At 39.1% G+C, this 19,076-nt stretch overlaps 2 protein-coding genes across 2 annotated transcripts; both read right to left on the bottom strand.

The window, feature by feature from the left end:
• Window positions 1-757, bottom strand: LOC116210249. Its single transcript, XM_031544102.1, has one exon. The coding sequence runs from the start codon at window positions 583-585 to the stop codon at window positions 196-198; it is 390 nt and encodes a 129-aa protein (XP_031399962.1). The 5' UTR covers window positions 586-757; the 3' UTR covers window positions 1-195.
• A 1,760-nt stretch (window positions 758-2,517) lies between these two features.
• Window positions 2,518-9,394, bottom strand: LOC116210181 (cellulose synthase A catalytic subunit 2 [UDP-forming]-like). The gene is made up of 14 exons (XM_031544005.1): window positions 8,639-9,394; window positions 7,853-8,048; window positions 7,562-7,773; window positions 7,355-7,454; window positions 7,054-7,243; window positions 6,585-6,851; window positions 6,149-6,494; window positions 5,733-5,870; window positions 5,472-5,618; window positions 5,151-5,363; window positions 4,604-4,877; window positions 4,315-4,511; window positions 3,825-4,175; window positions 2,518-3,713 (listed from the first exon to the last, which is right to left on the bottom strand). The coding sequence occupies exons 1-14, from the start codon at window positions 8,717-8,719 to the stop codon at window positions 3,132-3,134; spliced, it is 3,294 nt and encodes a 1,097-aa protein (XP_031399865.1). The 5' UTR covers window positions 8,720-9,394; the 3' UTR covers window positions 2,518-3,131.
• Between the last annotated feature and the right edge of the window lie 9,682 nt (window positions 9,395-19,076).

Raw genomic sequence — 19,076 nt, 5'->3', positions numbered from 1 at the left:
TCATGATAAGAGCTCTCTTCATTTGCCTCGAATTCGAGGGATTGCAACATTTCCATTGAGTTTTAACATAATCAAGAACCGATCAAGGAGCCTTCCTAATTAAGATTAGACTGATAAACTAAATCCGCTAATAATTCTGAATATCCTAATGATACACTCGAATATATATTTCGGTTGTTTTTATACAGCATTTGACTAATATTTGATCATCATCTCCTTCAAGTACCTCTGGTTATCCATCGGCTTCGTCACCTGGTATATATCCTCCAACAACCTACACCTTTGCTTCCTCTTCTTCCTCGGCTCGCAAACTTCTCCAGCTTCAACAACTTCTCCTCCATCGTCTTCTCCTTCGCTCCCAAATATCTCCTCAATCATCTTTGCATGGGTAACCGACACCGAAGGAAAACCGAGCGATCCCTTTTTCTTGCGACCACGGCGATCGTTGACAGAGTTGCTATCCTCGTCACTGAGCTGCATGATCTTCTGGGCCGCCAGCTCCACATCCTTGTCCGGCACGATGAAGTATCCGTCGGATTCTTCTCTGGTCATAACGCTCGTAACGATTCTCTTCGAGCGGTCCATATGATCGATATATTATCGTATATATCTCTATCTGAGTGTGGCGTCTCTCTCTCAAGTAAATTTGTATTTCGGGTTTGAAAAGGGTTTGAAGGAGGGAGGCATCGATGAAGGAAAGGAGAGAGCGCGTTTTTGAGGGCAACGTGAAGAAGTTGCAGCGTTGGTGCGTAGAAGATTGATGGAAACAAACCTTAAAAAGATAGAGAGAGAGATTTCCCCCCTCTCTGTCTACTCCTTAAATAGTTTTTTTTTTTTCCTTTCATTTTCTTTGGGAGACCAGTAAGTCAATGATCCTCTGTGTCCATCCCTCGCAATGGTCCAATACAGGCCGTCTGATTGGCCAACCAATTCATCGACGGCTTTTGCACGTATGATAAGTATCACAAAATATACGTATTCTTCTTGCAACAACGACATATATTAGTGAATATCGGGTCCTACCATGTCGCAGTTGAGGTACCAACAAACTTGTGCGGTGATAAAAGAGATCGAATGTTAGGTTTTTTTACCTTTATTTGAATTGCATATGACTTATCCAAACGTTTTGATAAACTTCCAAACGTTGCGTCATGTGCCCTACTATTCATTTTTTGCGGATCCACCACGAGCTCGATAATTAAAAATCCTACGTATACGAGAAATTCATAATAGGATACCGTAAAGCGACCAGACTGCACCTGGTGGAAGTCTAAACACGGGCACAGCAGATCCTATGGCATTGAGACATGAAGGTGGCCCAATGAAGAAATATAATGATGCGTTTTTGCTATGATCTTATAAACACACCAATATTTTAGTGTTGATAAAAGAGTTTCTCCGATGCAGTTGATAAATCAATGTTGGTGGAAGATTTTACTTGTAATGTAAGAGATTAAAATTAATTGAAAACATTTCGTAATTAAAGTAAATCAAAATTCAAATAAAATCATTTTCAAGTAATAAATTGAAATCATCTCATGATCTCTCTTAAAAAAAAATTATACAGTTATCAGATTTGATTCTTCAAACAATTTTTATATTTGTTATTTTTTTTTTCTTTTTCCAATCCCATGCTACAGAGAAAGGTCAAGAGTCATGACAAGGACATAAAGGGACACAAAATGACAATGGGCTTTAGGATGGTCAGGGAAGAGGAATTTTGACTCCCTACCCACACGAAGCACTCCCACACGTCTTGCTTATTATAGTGATTTGTATTATTTTCAAGTCGGAATACGTAATCGATTCGAGACCTCGTGACCTAAGCGATCGGCAGTGGAGACGATCGAAAAGTTACTCTTCGAACCTAATTTAATAGGTCCAGTGACTTTCATATGATTCTGAATTTGTAGGAATGTTAATCGGGTAATCTTATTTTCTCATAATTGAATTTTTGTTCTTATAGGACTTTACACGAGTCAATAGAATATGACCGAATTGACCTAGTCCAAAGCCAAATTAAATCAGAAATTACATTGTTTTCTATTCGAAGTTTGCTGTAATCTAACCGTTTTCCCTCGATTTCTTGCTAGTATCGAAGGAGGATCACATAGAATTTCGATCCTCGAATATTTCCTTTAACGCGCATGTCACGTCGAAGAATTACACACGACGGTATAAGAACTGAATTATCTGAATCAAAAAGTCATTTCAAAGCACGTGAGATTCGAATATTAAGACCCGAATACATCAACTAAATGACTTTTGAATATCAAGAGGAGAAACGCCAATGGAGAAATAGACAAACAGACGTACGTCACCATCACTACATTCTATAATTCATGATATCAAATTTAATTAATACAAACTCCAAAATTTCTTTCTTTTGCCGGATAAAGATGATAATTAATACAAACTCGTTTGTAAGTCTTCGATGATAGAAATAGAAAACTAAAGAGTCGCTGAAATTGACAATTGATGTCTCCTTTTTTCATAATTTTTACTTGGAACTGGAAATGGGCAACAAGACAAAATCGATTCATATCAATAATAATCTCCGACGACAATAATACAGGGGATTGATGAATTCATCTGAATATTTTGACTTCAAATTTCACGTACATAACCGGGGTCGGAACACATTAGACAATGATAACACGAATCTCTTTACGAGACTCCCACAAGTACGATGAAGTCCCATTCTTCGACATGGGAACGAACATGAGTACATTTATAAATCCACATCTGACATCCCCTTCTTAGAAACTACACAATAATGAGACTCAAATTGAACCCTAAAGAACCCCCACTTGGAAATTTAATAAAAGAATTTATGAAAAGACCCCTATAAAAATTTAAAAAAATTGAAAAAAAAAAAGAAAAGAAAAGGAAAAGAACAAGCGACAATGTGTCAGCCCTCCACCAACAACAAGCCCCCAACTTTTCTTGTATCTACAAACACATCCCCCAATATTACAATATTTCTGCTTCCCTCAAAACTTTTTCCCTCATTTTATTTTTTTCGGAAGCAAATCCACCAAAACAACAAAAAATCATATAATTTCTTCTTCTACAAATTCCACAAACATTACCTTGTGTTATGTGGGATCTTGATCGTATCTTCTTTTCTCTCAGTCGCAGTTTAACCCACAGACCTCGAGCACGGGCCCATCCCTGTTCACAAACGGGTTGATCCGCACCCACATGAGGGTGAGAATCGAGGCAAGCAGGATCGACCACACGAGGATGATTGTGGGCATCCGGTCTTGCTTCCCCAGCAGACCCTTGAGGAAGGGATACAGGTGGACGATCACCCAGAAGGCGAAGAACAGCCTTCCAAAAAGCGGGCCCCATGAGTCATACCCGTTGTTGATCGCGTCGGAGACTCCAACCACAACCCCGACGATGTTGATTATCAGCAGAGTTGTGGGTGGGATCAAGAGGGAGGTCCACTTGAAGAGGTAGAGCTCGGAGAATGCGCCGTCATCGGCTCCCTTAGAGGTGACAGTGAAGTTTGTGTTTACACCAGCGAGGACCTTGAGGAGACCTTGGAAGAGGGCAAAGAGGTGCGAGGAGACACCACCGATGACCCAGAACTGTTCATTTCTCCACCAGTCGTCAATCCCAACTCCACCCCACTGCATCTCGAGGATACCCGTGGCAGCAATCGATATGAAAAGGGCCATGAACACGAGACTTGCATAGTTGCTTATCTGCAAGTATATCATTCGGCATCCCATGTTAGTGCATGATTAGGATTATTGTTTCAAGATAACACCATTCGTTAAAAACTTCAGCAATGTGCAGTGGGAATGTATTCTTACCTCCGGAACAATGAATTGCCCAGTCAGAAGGCAGATTGCAGGCAAGGTACAGTAGACGAGCAAGGGGATGGAGGTCCAAGGATACACGACCGAGTTTATGTAAGAAAATCTCTCCAACCACTTCAATCCGCCTCCATACCCGTACCAGATTGGGCAATGCCTACTCAAGAAGATTTCCACGGACCCAAGCGCCCAACGAAGAACCTGATGCAGACGATCAGACAGATTGATGGGCGCTGAACCCTTGAAAGCAGGTCGCTTAGGGATGCAGTACACTGATCTCCACCCATGACAGTGCATTTTGAATCCTGTGAGAATATCCTCTGTAACAGACCCGTATATCCATCCAACCTGGTGCAATAATAAATCAGTTAAGTTGGCATAATAAACGGCCAAGATGTATCATTTTAGAATGTATAGACAAGCTCTTATAATAGACTGAAACGGGAAGCTAGCAATATATGCCGTATAAGCTACTGTGGAAACTCACTTCTTTTCCCCATTCAGTCTTATCTTCATAACCACAACTGATGACTTGAATAGCTTCACTTAAAAGTGACGCAGGACTTGCATTAACTGGGACTCCACCATTTTCCAAAAGTGCGGAAGCAATAAACACTGGAGATGTCCCGAACTTTTTCTCCAATTTCACTTGAGAAATCTCACCTGACTTCTCCTTGTTCAAATCTGTAAAAACACAAGAGAACCTTGATTCACTCCACAAACTTTTCCCTATCTGAAAGGCAAAATTGAATCAAGATTGAATAAAGATCACGTACCCTCGACGCCCTCTTCAATATTCTCAAGAGCATGAATCTGCTTCGAAGCTTCCCTGTTTTTTGTTTTCTTGCTCTTCTCCTTGCTTTTGTTTCTTTTATTCTTTCTTGACCTGAAGCACAAGCAGCAGCACCACTTGGGCCAACAGTTGCAAGTCCTGCTCGGAGGCTTCTTCTTCTTCGGAGCATCATAACCATAAAGGGCCTGCCTTCTGAAGACACAACCCGTCCCGACATAAATGGGCCCTTGAATCCCATCTAATCCTTTCATGTTGATCTGTTAGAAGCCAGTAAATTAAGGCATTAAGAGAAGATGAACAATTAAAGAAAGAAAAAGAAGATACACTTTTGTTTCATATTGGTCCTAGCCTAGAACCTACTTCCTCGAAAAATGTTTTCCAAGGGGGAAAAAAATGTTTTAAACATCTTCTAGGATTAAATTATTCAGAGAGTAAAACAGAGGGGAAAACAGTGTTTTCCCAGGTTTTCTGCAAGGCAGAGAGTAGAACAGAGGGGAAAAGAGCTCAAGCAAAAGGAGGTATATACATACATCGAAGAACACGACGTTTCGGTTTGAGTAACGATCATGTCGATCAATACCATCGAACCTCTGAGGGAACTGAACATAGCAGACTTTCTTCCCCGAAGTGGGGTCCATCATGAAGCACATGGCTTCTCTGAGGGCCTTGCTGTTGTTGATGTAGTGATCACAATCCACATTCAGTAGGTAAGGAGCATTTGAGATGACCGCAGAAACCCGAATCTTGAATAAGGCATTGCAGAGACAACGTATTAGTTTTCTATCCTGAAGAACCGGGGGAAGCAAACACAAAAACCGATCTGAAGTTGCTGCTAGAAAATGATGCCTTACCAGAGCATTCATGGCTCCAGCCTTCTTGTGGTGATCGAATCCCGGTCTTTTCTCACGAGAAACATAAACAAGACGAGGTAGTTTTGTCTGCTCTTTCTCTTCATTTTCAATGGGATCTTCAAGATCTTCATGGTGGCCAAGGAAGACCTGCAACATGAATGAAACTAAAGTTCAACAAAAATGTCGCCATAATAAGAATCGTACAACATGGAATTTGAAGACACGGATTCGAAAATTAATCCTCTGAGTACATGGACAGACCTGAATCATGCCAGGATGATCCCGAACATTATTTCCGGGCCATGGAGTTCCATCCTGCATAGTCCAACCTTCCTCAGGAACCTTTTGTGCCTTTGCAACCAATGCATTTATTCTCACCTTAAATTCCTCATATTCTCTCTGCACAAATACATGAAAAGATACAATCAGTGGAGATCACTAAGAAATCATTCACATTGTTCCTAATGCAATTCCAATATAGAATTTTGGATGTCCAAAATGGGAAAAGTCTTTCCAATCCTCCATTTTCTTTTTTAGTCGAGAAAATAAATAGAGGTAAATGGGGAGGGGGGAAGGGAAGATATCAGCTTGCATGTCGACACGAATTTTCTATATTTTAAAAGCAAGCTGGATTCCCATAAACAAATAGAACTGAGAAGGTGGTCAAGAAACCAAACCTTCATTGCTCGCCTTTCCCGGACGAATTCAGGATTCACTTTGTTCTTCAGATAGTCCATCTTCTGAGAGAAATACCATTCAGGAGCTCGGGGCTCAATGCTGTACTTCTTGCAGAATGGGACCCATCTCTTTGCAAACTCAGATGTCTCAGAGAGGGCTTCAAAAGTGAGCATGGCAGCACCATCATCTGAGACGTAGCACGACACCCTATCAACTGGGTAGTCGACCGCGAGGATGGAGAGAACAGTGTTTGCGGTGATAAGCGGAGGCTCCTTCATTGGATCGACTGTACTAACGAAAACGTCTACAGCTGCTAATTCGGATGGTTTGCCTTGCCTCTCATATCTGCATTTCAAGCAAAATTGCATGTAAGGCATCAGAATCTTGTCAACACAAGTAGCGTATTTCTTGTACTTGAAAAAATGCAGTACATACCTGAGAGAGAGACGATCGAGGTACGTTTCTCTTTTGATGGGGTACCATTTGGGGAACTGATCCAATATCCATGAGACAGCAAACCAAATCTCGCAGATAACCGAAGTCAGCCACAACCCATATGCATCGTTAACAGGATGGAGAATCCGATAGTGGAAGAACAAGCCGAGAATTGCAAGCCGGAGCACAATGATCATTCTGTAAGGGTTTATCTTGCTTGAGGGAATTGGGAGCTTCCTCGAAAGTGGCTGCCTTCCCTCGTCCATCCTGATAATTTTATCCAGGAAAGAAGTCTTACTGAGTTTTGGATTTCAAATTAGATAAAAAAAAAAAAACATTTACAGGGGTTCAAGTTAATTTCTTGCAATAGCCGTTTAAAACACTACACTGTCTCATTTCTCAAACTTTTCTCAATCATAAGAAGGTCCAAATCCAAGCAACATCGAGAAGCTGGGAAAGAGGAACCCACATTGGTAGATCGGAGTCATCCAACTCATCTCCACCATCGAATTTCCCACCATCTGATCCTCCTTGATGCTTCACCACCTGAAGTTTGTCACCATTCTTCTTCTTCCATTCATCCATTCTTGCTTTCCACGCCACGCTCCCGTATCCATATACTGCAATGTCTTTCTGAGGAGCCATCGGTCTAGGTTGCACTGATAAGTCAAAAATTTGAATATCATCAGTCTCAAGAAGAATTGGATCACCGACGTTTTGATTTTCTAAGAGATTCTAATGGTGGGAAAATGGTCAAATGAATAACTCACTAGGTACAGAAGGATCAGTATAAGGCATTGGGTGAACCCTGCTTCCATGACTCGATGGAGGAACAATGAGGGCGTGCCGATCAGGAGAGATATCAGCATCCTAAATCGAGTAAAAGGGCAACACATAATCATTCATCACTGAATTATTATGCACGAAAAATCAAAAAGAATTATGGGAGAAAAGAAGAGGAACAGTGAGATTTATACCTCATCGCGATAAGTCAATAGTGGGATTTGAGGATCCAGAGGAGAAGAGTCGAACTCCTTCTGTGTCGGGTCCCCAGACCCACTCGAATGTAAGCCACGGCCAGAGTCCCCACCATGCTGGCCCCCGAAAGGAACAAGGTGCCCATAATCGAACTCGTGGTCCAAATCGTCAATGTCATCCTCCTCTTCATCACCTTCAACCCTAGGACTACCTGAAACACCAAGATGTTAACACGCAGAATACACATGGCAAAGATAGAAACAGAAAACTGCAAATGTACCCAATCTCACCTTTGATGCGCTTATATCTAGTTTTACATTGAGGGCAGGCTTGATTTCCCTCCCTCCGCTCGTATTCATAGCAAGGCCGACAGACAGGGAAAGCACACTCATTGCAGGCAACAAACGGCTCTCCCTCGGGAGTCAGCTCCACCTCGTCTCCACATATTTGACATATCTGTCCGCTCAATTCTGTCACGGACTTGATCTGAAAAGAGAAGCGGCAAAAAACCCACAGTCAGGCCTTGAATCCAAGGAAATCCGACTGCTCTGGCGAAAATGTCAACACAATGCAAGCATCACATAACAGGAGATGGTCGGATTAACAAGCGGCTTAACGAACTAGCAAACACACTAGCAGGGAGTAAACGCCTACTCCAAGATGAGTCCACTCACTCAATCCCTCGATCTATTCGATTAGACTTAGAATCGAGCCACAAACAGGAGCTTACTTGGTCAGAGTTCAACCAGCTATGCCACTAGCATACATTCACTACAAGAAGTACGCAGCAACCGACTCGAATTGGTCGGCACTACTAACCAAAACCCAGAAAAGTTCACAGAAAGAGACTGAAATATTGGTCAAATTAAAGCTTGAATCTGAACAGTGGTCCGACTTCATCAACAGATCCAAATGACTCCCACCGACAAAATTGTGAAACTACCGACAAATCCGAATGGGGGTAAAAACCCATTTCAGCCAAGGGGAATGCATCTGAAGAATCAAGGAATGCATTGCAAGCGGAGAGTCAACATTCAAGCGGCGGAGACGGAGAGGGGCAGAGATGGTAAATTTACCCGGGAACCCTCCTCGGCATTGATCAGGACGAACTCGTTCCGGTTGTGAGAGCCAGCAATGAGGCGACCTCCAGTGTTCATATTCGCTCTCTCTAGCTAATATTTCTCTCTCTCTTGCAGCCAAGACGACACCGTCTTAGGAAGCCTCCCCTCCTCGCAGAAGCAACCGAATCAGACCATCGATCTGTCCAAAGGGAAAGCAGGGCAAGCAGAGACAGACTGTGAAAGAGAGAGACAGAGACAAAGGCAGAGAGAGAGAAAGGGCCGAGCTTTTTCTGCTCTATTTGAAGTGTGGATGAGCTGAGCTTGGCTCTCTCGATCTCTGATCAATGAGCAAAATGGAGACACGCTGATAGAGAGAGAGAGAGAGAGAGAGAGAGAGAGAGAGAGGATGGAGATTAGATTTGGGGGCAGACAGAGAGAAAGAGAGAGAGAGTGAAATGTGGACGCGTAACAGGGAAGGAGGAGGAGGAGATGATGCAGAGATGTTTTAGTGTGTGAAGAAAGAAGATGTTAGAGGAGGGGTTGGTGTGGTGGTGGTGGTGGTGGGGACCACGCGAGGTGGTGGTGGTGTTGTGGTGGCGCTGGGCTGTGCCACCACCGGCGGAGGAGGAGGAAGGATTATTAGCAAAGAACAAGACGAAGAAGAGAGAGAAAGTGATGAGATGAGCTTAGAGAGAGAGAGAAGGAGAGAGGACTGTTTGACAAAGAGAAACTCTTCCCCTCTTCTCCTCTCCTCTTTTTTTAAGGTTTTCTTTTTTGGTTCTCTCTCTCTCTCTAAGATGAGATTTTAAAGGGAGAGATAGTGTGGGGGTAGGGGGCAAAAAGAAATAAAAATAATAATATTCGAGCATTTATTAGCTGTCTGGTGGGCTTTTGTTTTTTCTTTTCTTTTTTGGTTTCTATTAGTAATCTTTGGATCTGTTTCTTTCTGCAAAAATATTAACTAAAAATACATAAATAAAATAAAATAGATGTCTTACTCGGTATATTTTGCTAGGTTATTGCTGTAAACCCCAAAAAAATGAAATGCCAATTTGGGCAACATTACAGTAGCAATAATAATACAGCCAAACATTATTCTGTCCCTCCCGTACACTAGAAATTCATTCATCTATCTATATTTACTGGCCTTGGATAATAATATCCTTCACAATCACTAATTCCCATAATTTCCGAATGCAATCGGATATGGCCGCCGCATCTTGACACCATTGAACGCGTCAAGAACATCACAAATCATGTGAAAAGCTCACCAAAATAATCCTCCGGCCCAAATACTCCAAGCGTTGACTTTCATATACAGCGTTAAAAAAGATTCATCAACTCTCATCCAGAGTGATTATTGAAACGTACCACAACCGATATTTTATTTAAATTTATCCATAGCTGGTAGCTGATTGAGTCGTTTTTAATTATGGGCGATTTGTTCATAGTGCCCACATATTACTTGTTTCTTTTTTGTTTATTTATTGATGTAGTTGGAGGGCTCATGCCGTGAATAATAAATTGGTTTCTTGGGGACTTTCTACACTCAATCACTATCACTATCATAAGGAAAGTCCCGGCTTATAGTAAAGCAAGCAAAGCAAAGCAAAGCAAAACTGGTGCTCGATGGGTTTAGATTTTTTTTTTCTTTTTTTGGGAATATTAGAAGAAGGAAAAAATAATTATACAATAAACCGCGTAGGAGTACAGTAGAGACCAAAGACAGGTACAGGTGGATTCACGCCGCGTGAACGGAACACAACAGCACAGCACCCATCAGATCAGATCCTACATAAATCCCAGTTCGCAGGTCACTCCATTTTCTCGCGATATTTTTGGTGAGCCGCGAGATGGTGAATTCGCCGTTTCGGGGAGACGGAGGCGTTTGTTTGACGCTGTTAAAGTTTCCGCCATTGACTAACCCCGGGGGAAGGGGAGTTTGGGATTGTCGCGCGTTAAATGTACCGGTTTCCGTTCCAGATCTGCGGGTCGGCCCCAATTTCACGAAATTACCTTTTTCAACCTTTTTCTTTTCTTGCCCCCACCTAAATTTTTTCCCCCTTTTTTTCTTCCGAGCCACATATGTTCTATTTCCTAAATAAATATCCGTATCAAATCAAGTATAGAGATATGCTTTTGAGTTTTATGCTTCTTTTGGAGCTTTATTTATTATCATCAATCGGTCCGGTCATATTCGTTTCTCAATTTAGGAATACACGACCTCGCGGTCTGTACTCTACTCATTATCGTCGTCTAAGATTTTATAAAAATCACATCTAGAGTCTAAGAGCTTTTGTGCACGTTACATATTTGGGTAATACCATACGTATGGTGCAATTTGAATTTATATAAACGGATAAAGCTCCTCTTCGCATCATTTTTATTGTGGTTTAATTATTTTCAAGTGCTTTTGTCATATTTGTTTCTCGATTTAGTGTGTATATATATATATATATATATATATATATTGGTTGAAAAATAGGGAGTATATGTTGTAGGCAATCACACCCTTCCCGAATCTCGGTCGACATAGCTATCTTCACATAACACTCCACCAAGAAGATGCTTAGTTGTCAGTAGGTGACGACTTACATCAGTAGATCTCTCAATTCATATAACTCCTACAAACATTTCTGATTATTTATATAACTCTTACTTTAGGAGAACTGCAGTTGCACGAGAAGAGGCTCGAACTCGGGCCGTTTAAGGCAACTGTCCTGGACCTTATCATCAGGTTGTAGGCCTCGGTGGTATTTTAGGTATGTATGACCTTACTGTCTCTATGTATTCTACACAACTGTCTTGTGAAGACAGAGCAAAACAACTTTCGTATATGCTTCCATTGTAACGGATAGAGATGTCTGCTCTTATGTTAGATTAGATATTTGTACAATTTGTAAAATGTGTTCTTTTCACGTTAACTTCATTTCGTTCTTTTCTCTTTTCCTCAATTTAGAAATATACTACAAACAATTTGTGTTTCACATGACCATATTAGGGGTGTAAACAAGACGAGCCTACTCGTGAGTCACTCTAGATTGACTCGATGATAACTCGATCTCGACTCGGCCTTGTCGAGCTCGAGCCGAGCTTTTCTTCCAAATGAGCCGAGTTGAACTCGGTGGTACTCGATTCGTTCAGCTCGCAAGTCTAACCTAACTTCTACATAAAAATTACTTATATCTCATTCTATTAGTGGACTTAGGCCCCAAACTTATAACTCATAGATTAGGCTAGGCTTTCTCATTATTCTCTTAAAATAATATAGAAATTGAAATTTGAAAAAATAATAATAAATAATATGAAAATTGTCTCCCTCTCTCTCTCTCCTGCTCCCCGAGTCCGTGACCTCGAGCTGCCATCGACCTAATCTCGATCTTGAGCTGAGCTCAACCAAGCTCCTTTTAGTTTTAAACCTGTAGTATCAAATGAGCTCTAACAAGCCGAGCTCGAGCTACTCGAATATTACTCGAATTTGAGTCAAGCTCGAGCATTTTTTTAACGAGCCAAGTCGAGTTTGCATGTACTCGAGCTCAACTCGACTCGTTTACACCCCTAACCATACTTTAAAGATGGAGAAAAACAACTTCTAAATTTGCTTTTATTTTGATAGAGTGCTCTTCAAGTATATTGTTGCATATCTGCATAATGCGTAAAACGTGTTTGTTTTCACGTTCGCTTTCGTTTTCCTTTGCTTTTTATCCATTCGTCGGGTTCGGACTTGAAGTTACTTGATTTTTCTTCACGCCATATATGTACAATTTTTGCTTGGGAGGGACCACGAATCTTCCATTTCACTTTCCTACTTTCATTCCCTTTCTTTTCCTTTCTAATTTTTTGATACGTTTCCACTCATCAAGGTTCATGTACTATTTTTAAAACTACTTCCACATTAATGCATTTTAATTTTAATTAATTAACTTACTTGTTAGGAAAAATTCGCGGACTTACTTTGGACTCGGATCCATCTGCAACCCAAAAGCTTAAGCTTATATGTGACTAGACAATCGTCTCTCATAAACCTATGGATTTCCTCTCAACTTTTTCATATGGGATTACTTCCAACACCCGCCCTCATCATTCTCCATATATAACTGAAACTGTCCTAACAATTCTCCTCATTCTCGACTATATGGAGGACTTCGTTGTAATCTCCGTGATACGACGGCAAGCAATACACGGGACACAACTAATTTCGAGTCGAGCTTTCACTTCTGGACTCAGATACCAATTGTTAGGACTTTCACTAATCACGAGTTTCACACTCGGCCCTGGTGTGGTGTGGGTTTCCACGCATAGCGTGTGTGCTTTCCCAGGATCGTTACCTTGGGCTTTAATACCACTTGTTAGGAAAAAAAATCACAGGCCTACTTCGGACTCGGGTCTATTCGCAACTCAAAAGTTTAAGCCAATAAATTGCTAGATCATTATATCTTATAAACCTATGAATTTCCTCTCAACTTTTCATATGGGATTACCTGCAATAACCGCTCTCATCATTCTCTATATAGGAGAGAAACCGTCCAAACATTACTCACATATCCAATTGCGTCACGAACTTAAATCCATCCCAAAAACGATTGAAGCCCAACCGCTCCTTTTGTTTAAGATTACAATTAAAGGTCTCTAATCTAATCTGAGTGCTCTTAACCTTCAAATGACTCATCAACCAACTGCTGATATTAATTTTTCAGACATGATTTTCTTTAATCAATTAGGACACTCTTTAAATTTTTAATGTCCACAATGTATATATTGCAGTTGTCTGACATTGATCGTTTACGTGATTTCCTAATAAAAAAATTAAATAAAGAATCATGCAAATCTTCATTTCATGAACCCATCTGCCCAATTTAATTAATTACTTGATGGATCAGGAAGATGATTTTGTGGGATTATAAACCTTAAAAATTTTCTTGTTGAAATGCTTTAAACTATGTCAAGTCCAACACATTCATAAAAAAAAATGTCAAGTCCAACACAAATTTATGGATCCGAAAGTGATTACTTCACTGGTGTACTAACTAGTCCATCGGTAATGTTTTCACGTACATTTGCAGATGGGCGATCCGATCAACAATTCGAAGGGATTTGCCTTCATTTGGTATGGCAAGATTTCAATGCTAACAAAAAAAAGGTACAATACCATATTTATAATTTTGATTATATGGGAAAATATCGCCTTCTACCACATTAAATATAGCCGGTACCAGAGAATTTATTATTTTCTTTTTATAATTTTTTCGTGTCCTCGATTAATGAATTAATTAAAAATAAAAGGCCAAATTTTGGGTGGACAGAATGAAAACATCATCTGATATTTTCTTGTGCCTTTTGCACTTTCTATCACACACAAATACATATATATACATATATATATATATATATACACACACACAACATATAGACAGACAAATCATATCATATGTTATCATATATTAATGTTAGGTGAAGGCTGAAGGGGCACGTCCTGCCCTTGAAGCCCACATGTGCATCCCGCTGTCGGTGGGTCAAATACGGACACAGAAATTATAATAAAAATTAGAAAGCCAATACTATATGCTTCCTCATTATTTAATTGATTAATTATTATAAATAACTTGGCCTTAACCTGCTTCCAATACTTAATTAATATAAATAAATATACAATAATGAATTTTGACTTGTGGGGGTTGTTATTTTCTTATTATTACTTTCATCGCGATGGTTACATACAGACTCCCTTAATTAAAAAAATATATTCTTATTCACGAGAAATAATAGAAATTATAACCGTTTCAATGCTTACGAAATATCAAACAAATTGAGCGAATCACTATTAATTTCTAATTTTTTTCCCTGTTGACATAGGCCAGAAATAAGAACCCAGAGTGATTGGAGGCTAATATAAGTTCTTAATATCTAGTACTGGGTTCGATGTGAGGCTTCGATCCGTTACATGTATAAGCTGTGGGTATCTGTTTGGCCGTCGAGTTGTATGTTAGTTCATCTTGTAGAGCAAATGGAATAGGAAAGGAAGATCGATCTATGATCGATTAACCGGATTGGTAATTAACATCCCGTTTGGTTTCGCAATCAAAATTTATAGTCCGTTTATTTTTAGGATTAAAATCATAAAAATTTTGACTTTAACTTTAATTCAATCTACTACATAACTAAAATACACATTTTCCAAGTAAAAAATTTTAACTTTAACTTTAACTCAACACACTATACAACATTTGTCCTTTCCACAATTAAAATCAAAGTTACTTTAACTCTTAAACTAAATGCACCGTTAAAATTTTTAACTCTAACTTTAAATTTACTCACTATACAACAAAAATCAACAACACAATTCTTACTTATTCCTTTTTCTTTAATTTTTTTAATTATTTAATTTAATTTTTAATATTAAATTCTCTCAACTATCAAATACTTTTTCCATAATTCAACAATACAATCATTATTTTCTCTCAACTATTTATTACTTTTTCACACTCTTTCTCATAATTCAACAACACAATCATTACAATCCAATTAAAATCAAAACTCAATTGTACTTAACTCTAAAATCAAATACACCTTAAAGATTTTGGTCCTTGTAATTAATTATCATTAAGTAACCAAGTATTAGAAGTATGAGGACAAGAAAAGCCATGTAAGAATGATTATAGACCACGTGTACGCAGCACATTGGCCTTTTTCTGAACCGCGATATCCTTTGCAGGTTTAATGCTTTCTCTGCACAACTTGTTGAAGTGAACCCAAAGGGACTAATATGGAAAAAGCGAAAAAATAAAAAATAAAAAATCCCATGAGCACATAATAATTGTTTATATAATCGCAAGTCGTGATTGGCAAATTACGCTTGTAGCGCATTAATTTTACTTGCAGCACAACGATTTGGAATTTGCAAAAAAAAAAAAAAAAGAAACACTTCATGATAAGGGCAAACATACACGAGCCAGAATTAATCTCAACTACAGGTAAATGCACGGGCAAGGATCGTCGGGCATATAAGAAAAAAACAACTATCACTATTTGAATGAATATATGGTAAGACAATTTCATCCATGACTAAGATTTGTGATCAACTCTTTGTAAAAATAATACAGGCCTTGTTTCTAATTGTACAATCTTGTAGAGTAGTCGATTCATTGAACGAACATTATTCATACCTCTATAATTAAGAGGACAAATGACAAAATTCTTACGATAATCACGGAAAATTTCTCTTGCTCTAAAGTTAAAATTATAGTGCGATCCCGATATGGATGAATCCCACTTTCAAGATGAATTTTTTTTATAAAAATGTTATGCAAATTCATGGGAAGCAAGTGACCGCCTTGTAAGAAGTGTCATGAGGAAAATGTGAAGAACATTCTGCATCTTGGAAGACTTAATGCTACAATTTAATAGATTGATTATAATTTCATCTTTTCATCTTCCAATTTCAATTTCAAAAGGTGAGGTATCATCATATTATTGCATCACTTGTCATGTTACTATTGGCGGTCACACGAAAGATCACGCAAGAAGAGCTCTCCTTCATGATACGTGGCGCTTCTCGATTTTTAGTATATATAGATTAATAAGTTGAGAATACGCTTTTGTGGTCTCAACTGAGAAAAAAGAATAAGAAAAAAAAATAATTACTATCAAAAGATAGTGTAGCGTGGTGATGCCATCGCTTGTTGATCTAGAAGTCATATGTTCGATACTTAATAGGATTACCGTGATTTTTTTATTAATTATTTAAAATTTTTCTTTACGTTCGATTTTGCACCTCTTTTATCTAAAAGGAAAAAAAAAACTAATTATTACTATAATTGTGCATGCCTCAGTTCATCTACTTAGTTCCAGACGTCCACTTTTCTCCAGAATAATCTTAATGATAAACAACATTAACCGTTCAATCATATCGCGCCACATAGGCGATATTGGGGCCCTTTTGGTTTAGCTCATGATGATTGTATCATCAAGCGGAAAACCAAAGCCTCAGGAGGGGCTGTCCTAATAATAATTAGTTTATGAGATCTCTCCAATAGGAACATGCCACGTGGTAGGAGCATGTGACCGTGGGCCCCCTGAAACAATGAGCAATGTTCCAGATCACCCAGGGACCACGGTGGACCCTCGTGCAATTAAATCGTGGGTCTTCGATCGGCAGGAGTTCTTCCCCCCCCCCGGTACTCCGTTCCTCTATCAATTCAGTCCCCACATTATTAGTTTTGCCAATTTGTGGCCACCGTACTCTCAATTTGCAGTTATCCCCCACTCCCTTCCATTTATGGGGTTTGCTTTGATTTCTTTGCCCTGTAATACATAACTAGATCAATGCCTGCGACACAGACGAGTTTTATCGAACTCTGCTAATGGGATTTATATGCCCCTTTGCTTCATATCCTTCTATACATAATTTAATTCCAGTAATTTTTGTATAACAGAAGTTAATATGCACTGTAATAAATTATAAAAATTACACTATTATATATATAAATTGTTTTAAGGAAAAGGACTTGCTTGGCATTAAATTTGTGGGAGGGAAAAAAAGAAAGAGAGAAAAAGTCGAAGGAAAAGAAAAAGAAGGGAAGTAGACTAGTTATTGTGATGAATTTAAAATCATATTCATCCACTAACTGTTGTAAATTAGAACATCAAACGTTTATGTTATAGGTGATCAAAAAAGAAAAAAAATTATTCTATGGGCATTTTAACAATATTGAAATTGAGACGAAATGCTCTATTCGGCCTTTATAATAGTATAGATGAGTTGCTAGAATGTTCATCATTTCGCTTGTCCGGTTTAATGAGAGAATACTCACCTTGAATAGGACAATTATAATTCACAAAAACTGGTCGATAATTGAAATTGATCTGGGGCAGGATGAATTCTACATTTCGCTTGAAGTGTGTGGAACTCTTGAGTTGTGTAAATGGTGCAAGGTAGCAGGACATATATGCAGGTAGTCAATAAAGGGAGTTGACAATAATTCAAACCCTTTTTTTTTTTTTTGAAGGGCCTACATCTAAAGGCCGATTGAAAGAAATTAGAGGACGAGCATCAATGATTAATTTCATGTTAAACTAAAAGAAACTTCCATAGAGTGGAAAAATAAAATAAAATCAGAGTGTCCGACTGTCGATCATTACTAATTTTTCTTCGGTTCATATCTTTCTGGTCATCTTAAATTCTTTGCTTCCATTAAATTTCTATCATGCATGCATGACTTTTTCAATTAACATGAGATTAGTTGTTAGTCTGACAAGTCTTAATTTACATTTAGAACTTTCTGAGATGGTTTTTTTTATAAATGGATGAGAGATGTGTTGTTCTATACATCGTATTATATGAAGCGTTAACGGGAAGTTCCCGGCCACAAAAAGCCAAAGAGAAAAAAACATTGTTTCGGTATAATTGGAAGGACACTTCTCTTGAGCTTCTAGCATGACATTAATTGGAACTAGCTAAGGTAGGAAGGAAAGGAGCTACACGCACCGACACTCGAGGGCTCGGGAACAGGTTACATGAGGACCGCATTGGACAGAGCGATAAACTCCGAGGACTAAACCGGAGATTCTGCAAAGAAGAAATTTACGTGTGAGGGCCCCACGTGTGTCTTTTGATTGATGGTTGATGACTTGGGACAAGAGTTTAAACAAACAGCTGGCACGGCCTTCCTCAGTCTCGGATGGAAAAGTGAACTGTGAACCACAACACCACACAACACCCAACCAAAAAATAAAAAATAAATAAAAAAAAGACAGAATTCGGGCAGCAAATTCGGGCAGGTCTAATGCCTGCCCGACGCCTCTGGTTGGCCCGTCGGCGAGTATGTTACAGCTTACTGCCAGCTAACTTCCTGAACAGTCGAGGCCCAATGGTGGACTGACGATTGATACTAAATTATCTAAGGATCTCTGGATTCACTTAGCTCATGGTTGGATCCATAAAACGTAAGTGAATTTTTCCCGTAACGAAGAGATTCGAGTTTTGTCGGAACGTCTTATGTTCACGAACAAAAGTATAGTGCCATTGACAAATTAATTTTATATATCAAAATTTACCAGGGGGACAAAGATCGGGAGCACAATGTAGTGCTTGTTGGTACGGACCGAGTCAGCGTGCGAGCCAGATATTAGCATGGATAAGATAGCATGACAGAAACGGGGTGAAACTTGAAAGCACTACGTGAGTAATAAAGATGAAAAATCAATCTCTCACTCACAAGGTGTCCTTTTTCTAATTTCATTTTTTTAATTAATTATTTTCCTAAGTTGAGGCATAAAAGAAACTAAAAGAAAATGAAATACTGCGAGAAATAATTTTGTCGGTGGACGTAGCATGTCGCTGTTCTCCCTGCTTTTTGGTGCGTCGGTGGGTATTTCTTTCCCCTCAAAAAAAAGAAAAGAAAAAGAAAAGGAAAATAGAAAAGTTAAGACAACGCTATTTCTTGGCTGCATTCAC

This window comes from Punica granatum, chromosome 6 (assembly GCF_007655135.1).
Source record: "Punica granatum isolate Tunisia-2019 chromosome 6, ASM765513v2, whole genome shotgun sequence".
NCBI lineage: Eukaryota > Viridiplantae > Streptophyta > Magnoliopsida > Myrtales > Lythraceae > Punica > Punica granatum.
The sequence above is the reverse complement of the archived record's forward strand: the minus strand, read 5'-3'. Positions and strand labels throughout refer to the sequence as shown.